Raw genomic sequence first — 6,348 nt, forward strand, 5'->3', positions numbered from 1 at the left:
TTAAACTAGTGATTGATTTTTAGTTTGTGTATAAAAAATGTCTATAAATAAATTTTCATATTTTAAATATTGTCATGAGATATTTGAAGAGGAAATCAGTGATTCAAAATTAATAAAATAAAAAGTTCCTAAAAAATGTAAATTATGAGTAAATTTATTGAGATTTAATGAAAAGGTTAAATCATTAAAATATTTCTTAAAATTATAAATCATCAATTAATTTTCTTTTAAATTGTAGTGATTCGTGAATATGATATCCTTAATTAGAAGGATGAGTATCTTATAACTTTCATAATTTAATAAGTTTTAGTTTAGAATGAAATAACTGTATCATACAAATGGGTTCATAGCTCAGTGGTAGAGCATTTGACTGCAGATCAAGAGGTCACCGGTTCGAACCCGGTTGGGGGGCCCTTAATTTTCCCTTAATTTTGAAATATATTTTTGAGAGAGAAATGGCAAAAATATTGAGGATGAGATTTGTATAATTTAAAATAAATATTTATACTATCAATATCTTATAATTATAATTTTAAAAATTATTAAATGTAAAAACTATAGTTACAAATTCAAAGGTTAGTTGGATGATTTATGGGTTGTAAAATGCACTGTGTATATCTATCTATGAATTCTCTTCATCTTGTTCAGAGAGAACATAGCAGAAGTAATAGAAGATGAATTGGCAAGAAGACCCTTGTTCGTCGTTGCTCTCATCTGAATTGTGGGGCCCTTACAACAACAACTGGAACATTGCTCGTCGTCACGGTGACTGTGATGACATCACCTCTTCTCTAGGTCACGCTCACGTTAACTGTCACGAGACTGAAACAATATCTTCCGTCTTGATCTTCCTGGTTAATTCAATTCTCAAACGCGTTTTATCGTTCTAACACAAAGTTGTCTTCTCCGATTAACAAGACTTGCACAAGATTTTACATGATGAGAATCAATTTGCAAATTTCACAGATTTGTTTATATTGGTAGGCGACTGATTGAATTTTAGCAAGATATTGATTTGAATAAATTCGAGTTCGCTAAGGAATTGAGTTTGAGTTTTAAGAAAACCCTTTAGTTCATAATATACTTTGTCAAGAACATAAAAATGAAGGGAAAGGAAAAGGAGACAGCGGTTATAGCGTGCGTGATAGGGGTGTGTGCGTTGGTGTCTCGCGGGTTCCGATTCGCGAGGTCTCTTTTGTGCAAGCTGAGCGAGTTGTGGAGCCATCACCATGTCAGGGGTGAAGAAAGAGGACCTGAAGGTGGAGGTGGAGGAGAGTAAGATCCTGCAGATAAGCGGCCAGAGGGTGAAGGAGAAGGAGGACCAAAACGACAAGTGGCACCGCACCGAGAGGCAGTGCGGCACCTTCCTGCGCCGGTTCCGCCTGCCGGAGGATGCCGACGCCGACGGCATCGGCTGCAAGCTCGAGCACGGAGTCCTCACCCTCACCGTTCCCAAGGTGAGCAAGAGTGAGAGGAAGAACGTGAGGCAGATTGATGTGGTATGAATATGGAACATGATCGCATGATCGCATGATCGATAATGAGAAGTTGTCGTAATGTTTGAATGATTTTGCGTTATTAGTTTTATGTTATATAAGATGGGAGTAATAAGCCCGTGTTTCGACTTTCCTGTTGATTTAATTGGAGCAGTATACTGTTCGACTTTGATGAATGAATGCAACTTTTTTTCATTCTTGTTCTTGTGGTTTTCTTATTTATTGAGTGAATCTAACAATTAGTATCATGTATGTGGGAAAAAGAGAAAAAAAATCTAACAATTTTTATCATAATATGTGAGAATAAGAGGAAGGAAGTTAAAGAAAAAAAATATGATCATTAAGTTTTGAGAAGTTTTTAGGAGAATGACTTTTTAAATTATAGTGACTTTTTAAATTATAGAGGATCAAGATGAAAAGGATCTTGATATTTGATATGTTTTAATGTGATAAAGTGAAAGAGAAGATATGGCATGATTAATGATTAACAAAACTACAAATCTCATTTGGGATAAAGAACTCAAAGTTCATTCACATTTAGTTTTCATTCACAATTTTGATGAGTTCTTTAACCCAAAACATAAAAATTATGACATATATAACAAAATCACAATTATATCCATTTAGGATGATAAAATCATTAAGTGAAGCAACGTTAACCATTTAGGATGATAAAATCATCAGTGTAGCAACTAGTATATTTTAACAAAATTTAAAAACTAGTATATTTTAACAAGATAGTATATTTTAACAAGATAGTACATAAGTGAAGCTCGAAATAAGACATGATTTACTTCTCATAATGCATTATCTAATATGTTTTATTATTTTAACATTTTGTGGTTTGTGATTAAATAAATTGTACCGGTAGGCACCGGACGAACGTGGCCGACCGACCGAACGCATAACGCATAATAAATGTGAGGGCACGACAAAACTAAGGTGGTTAAAATACACCTCGAAGAATAAGGAATACGCGTTTGAAGAAGATATGTTCCCCGGGTATTCCGGAGCACGATTGGTAAGACCTATCCATAACCACCCTGAGCCTAAGGGGCAGAAAAGTCCATTAGGCAATCCTATAAATAAGGTGCTCAAGCTAGAGAAAGGTACGTTTTCATTCACTTACTAAACCACACTTAGAATCTCACACTTACTTGAGCATCGGAGTGCCTTCGCAGGTACCCTCCCCCGCCGACCGAAGGAGACACCAAGAAGGAACGACCGAACGAAGGAGAAGAAGATCGACACGTCAGCAATTACGCCACGTCAACCGACCGTGCCTGGGCCCCATCTCTCCGTTCAGGTACAATTGGCGCCCACCGTGGGGCCGAGGCAAGATTTCAATTTTTAAAGCTATAATGGTTGCGACAAGGAACAACAACGACGCTATGGCAGAACAGATGACTATGATTCAAACCCTCCAAACTCAGATGGAGGAACTGCGGCAGAAGGGGATGGAAGACCGTCGTCAACACGAAGAGAATAGCGCCGCCAAGAGGAAGAGATCACCTTATTGAGAGAGCAGAATGCACGACTCCAGCGACAGGTCGATAATCCTGAACGAGAAGGCCAATCCCATATGGCCGACCGAACCGCCTCTCGCATACCTACACCGGCCGACACCAATCCTGCTTCCAGAGCTGAAACAGTCGAAAGAAAGTCAAGTAAAAGGGGTCATCCTTTTACAGACGAAATCATCACCACACCACTTCCTAACAAATGGAGAGGCCTCGCCATTAAACTCTATGACGGCTCAACCGACCCGGACGAGCATTTAAATGTTTACAAGACGCAAATGACTTTGTATACCACAGATAATAATGTGTGGTGTAAAGTATTCCCCACGTCGCTTCAGGGAGAACCTCTTACCTGGTTTACAGAGCTACCTCCGAACTCCATTGACGACTTTGACATCCTAGCCGCGAAATTCTCCACTCAATATGCCACCAGCCGACCACATCACATGTCCTCCATGTCTCTCCTAGCGGTACAACAAGAAAAAGGTGAATCTCTCAGAACCTTTTTAGATAGATTCAACAAGGCATGCATGAATATCCGAGGGCTCAAACAGGAAGTCGCGTTACACCATTTAGTTTCGGCCATCCGGCTGAGCCGTTTTACCGAAAGTCTCATCAAAAAGCCGCCTCAAGACATGGAAGATCTTCGAACTCGGGCAACCAAATTCATGCAAATTGAGGAACACATTGACTATCACCAACGGTTCAAAGCCGTTGGATCCGGAGTTCTCAAAGATCAAACCCCAAGCAAAGAAAGGGAATTCGAGACCGAACGGACCGCTCGAACCACCCCAAGGTCCGACCGGAACAGAGGAGGCCGAATCCCCAGGTTTAACAGTTACACCCCTTTAACTGTTCCGAGGGGACGAGCCCTAGATGAAGCACTGCAAACGGATTTAATTCCGACACTAAAACAGTATCAAACACCACCGAATGCAGATACTGCTAAGCGTTGTCAGTACCATCAAAATTTCGGTCACACGACCGAAGGATGTCAAGCGTTGAAGGACAAAATCGAAGAGCTCATCCAGGCTGGCCATTTGCGGCAGTTCGTCAAGAGGACAAGAAATTCAAGACCCCCACCACGGGATACCGACCGTCCATCCCGTGGTGTCGACCGGTCATACCGTAACGATTACAAACGCCGAACTGACCATAGCCAGGCTTCGCGGAAACGCAGTGAAAGCCCTGTTCGGCGTACACGCGCCCGCAGCACAAGTCCCGACCGAAACGCCCGCCCTCGCCAACGAGTCCGCGAAGTCATCAACATGATTGTTGGACCCGTTACCTTGGGCGAACCGAACCACGAAGCAAATTACATAGCCGGGGGCTTTGCCGGTGGCGGGTGCTCAAATTCCGCCCGAAAGAAACATCTTCGGGACATCCAGTCCGCTCATGCTACCACGAGGAGGCGTCCACACATACCTTCAATCACTTTCACTGACAACGACTTCACAGCCATAGATCCAGCCCAGGACGACCCTATGGTAATCACCGTGGAAATTAACAAGTTTGCGATTGCCAAGACTTTGGTCGACCAAGGTAGCTCGGTCGACATATTATACTGGGAAATCTTCAAGAAAATGCGCATCCCAAAATTAGATATTGAACCCTATAACGAACAAATTGTAGGGTTCTCAGGTGAACGGGTCGACACTAAGGGGTATATAGACTTATATACAACCTTTGGTGAGGAAGACGGTCTCCACAAAACAATAAACGTACCATATCTTCTGGTAAACGCCCAAACTTCCTACAACATCCTGCTCGGTCGTCCGTCCATCAACAGATTGAAAGCCATTGTTTCCACCCCACACTTAGCCATGAAATTCCCTTCGGCAAATAACGACATTGCAACAATCCATGTCGATCAAAAAACCGCTAGAGAATGTTATGTCGCAAGTTTGAAAAGTGAGCCAACTCGACGGCTCTACACGACCAATCCGGACGATCGACCCCCGCAAAAAAGAGGACGATCCCCGACCCGACATCCCGGACGGCGCATGTCCCATCGACAAATGATAGCCCTTGTTGATCTCGACCCTCGTATGGACGATCCCCGTATGGAGGCAGGAGAAGACTTGCATCCGTTCCCACTTCGCAACGATCGCCATGCTACATATATCGGCACTTCACTGAAGCCGGACGACCGAATGGCCATCGACACGACACTTGTCAAAAATGTCGATCTGTTCGCATGGACGGCCGCTGACATGCCTGGTGTAGACCCACAGGTCATCACTCACCGATTATCATTGTATAAAGAGGTTAGGCCAATAGCTCAAAAGAAAAGACATCTAGGCGAGGAACGACGCCAAGCCGCACGTGACGAAGCCGATAAATTGTTACAAGCTGGATTCATTCGGAAAGCCCATTACACCACATGGCTAGCCAACGTGGTTATGGTAAAGAAAGCCAACGGAAAATGGCAAATGTGCTTTGACTACATGGACCTCAATAAGGCATGCCCTAAAGACTCTTACCCTCTGCCTACCATTGATCGTCTCGTTGATGGGGCGGCCGGACATCACATCCTCAGCTTCCTTGATGCCTACTCAGGCTATAATCAAATCCAAATGCACCCGGCCGACCGAAAGAAGACAACCTTCATGACTGATTCCGATAATTTCTACTATGAAGTTATGCCCTTCGGACTAAAAAATGTCGGGGCCACTTACCAAAGACTAATGGACCATGTATTCCACAACATGATCGGTAGGAATGTTAAAGTCTATGTCGATGACATTGTTGTCAAGTCCGACTCATGCAAGCAACATATTGCTGACCTAAAAGAAGTTTTTCAGGCCCTCCGCCAACACCAGATGCGACTCAATCCTGACAAGTGTGCGTTTTGCGTCGAGGGGGGGAAGTTCTTAGGTTTTATGCTGACTCATAGAGGCATAGAAGCTAACCCTGAGAAATGTAAAGCTATTTCCGAAATGAGAAGTCCCAACTCCATTCAGGAAATTCAGAGACTCATCGGCCGACTCACCGCTCTATCCAGATTTGTTCCTAAACTTGCAGAATGAACGAGACCCATCATCCGATTATTGAAAAAAGCATCCCGCTTTGAGTGGTCGGCCGAATGCGAGGAAATTTTCCTCCAATTGAAAACTTTTCTATCTTCCCCGCCGGTCATCCAGAAACCGGACGCCCGAGAGCCCATTATAGTCTACCTCGCCGTTTCACACGAAGCCGTCAGTTCAGTCTTAGTGCAAGAAATTAATTTTGAAGAACGACCAGTTTATTTCGTCAACCGCGCCCTCCATGGCGCCGAAATCCGATACCAAATGATCGAAAAGGTAGCTATGGCTCTCATCATTATCGCCCGA

At 43.2% G+C, this 6,348-nt stretch overlaps 2 protein-coding genes and 1 non-coding gene across 3 annotated transcripts; all 3 read left to right on the plus strand.

Moving 5' to 3' along the window:
* The first annotated feature begins 340 nt into the window (after positions 1-340).
* On the plus strand, positions 341-415 carry TRNAC-GCA (transfer RNA cysteine (anticodon GCA)). The gene has a single exon. It is a non-coding gene; the product is annotated as a tRNA-Cys (tRNA).
* Positions 416-759: 344 nt separating this feature from the next.
* On the plus strand, positions 760-1,691 carry LOC137837344 (16.9 kDa class I heat shock protein 3-like). Its single transcript, XM_090301525.1, has one exon. The coding sequence runs from the start codon at positions 1,230-1,232 to the stop codon at positions 1,503-1,505; it is 276 nt and encodes a 91-aa protein (XP_090157651.1). The 5' UTR covers positions 760-1,229; the 3' UTR covers positions 1,506-1,691.
* Positions 1,692-3,294: 1,603 nt separating this feature from the next.
* LOC150027964 (uncharacterized) lies at positions 3,295-6,045 on the plus strand. The gene is made up of 2 exons (XM_090300975.1): positions 3,295-5,811; positions 5,980-6,045. Exons 1-2 carry the CDS (start codon positions 3,295-3,297, stop codon positions 6,043-6,045), a joined length of 2,583 nt encoding a protein of 860 aa, XP_090157101.1.
* The last annotated feature ends 303 nt before the right edge of the window (positions 6,046-6,348 follow it).

The sequence above is a fragment of the Phaseolus vulgaris genome, chromosome 4, assembly GCF_051622355.1.
Source record: "Phaseolus vulgaris cultivar YP4 chromosome 4, ASM5162235v1, whole genome shotgun sequence".
Taxonomy (NCBI): domain Eukaryota; kingdom Viridiplantae; phylum Streptophyta; class Magnoliopsida; order Fabales; family Fabaceae; genus Phaseolus; species Phaseolus vulgaris.

Excerpts from the sequence above, each read along its gene's own strand:
- LOC137837344 (XM_090301525.1), top strand. The coding sequence starts at position 1,230 with ATGTCAGGGGTGAAGAAAGAGGACCTGAAGGTGGAGGTGGAGGAGAGT.
- LOC150027964 (XM_090300975.1), top strand. The coding sequence starts at position 3,295 with ATGACTTTGTATACCACAGATAATAATGTGTGGTGTAAAGTATTCCCC. Across the intron at positions 5,812-5,979 it reads ATATTGCTGACCTAAAAGAA|GAAATTCAGAGACTCATCGG; the intron begins GTTTTTCAGGCC and ends AACTCCATTCAG.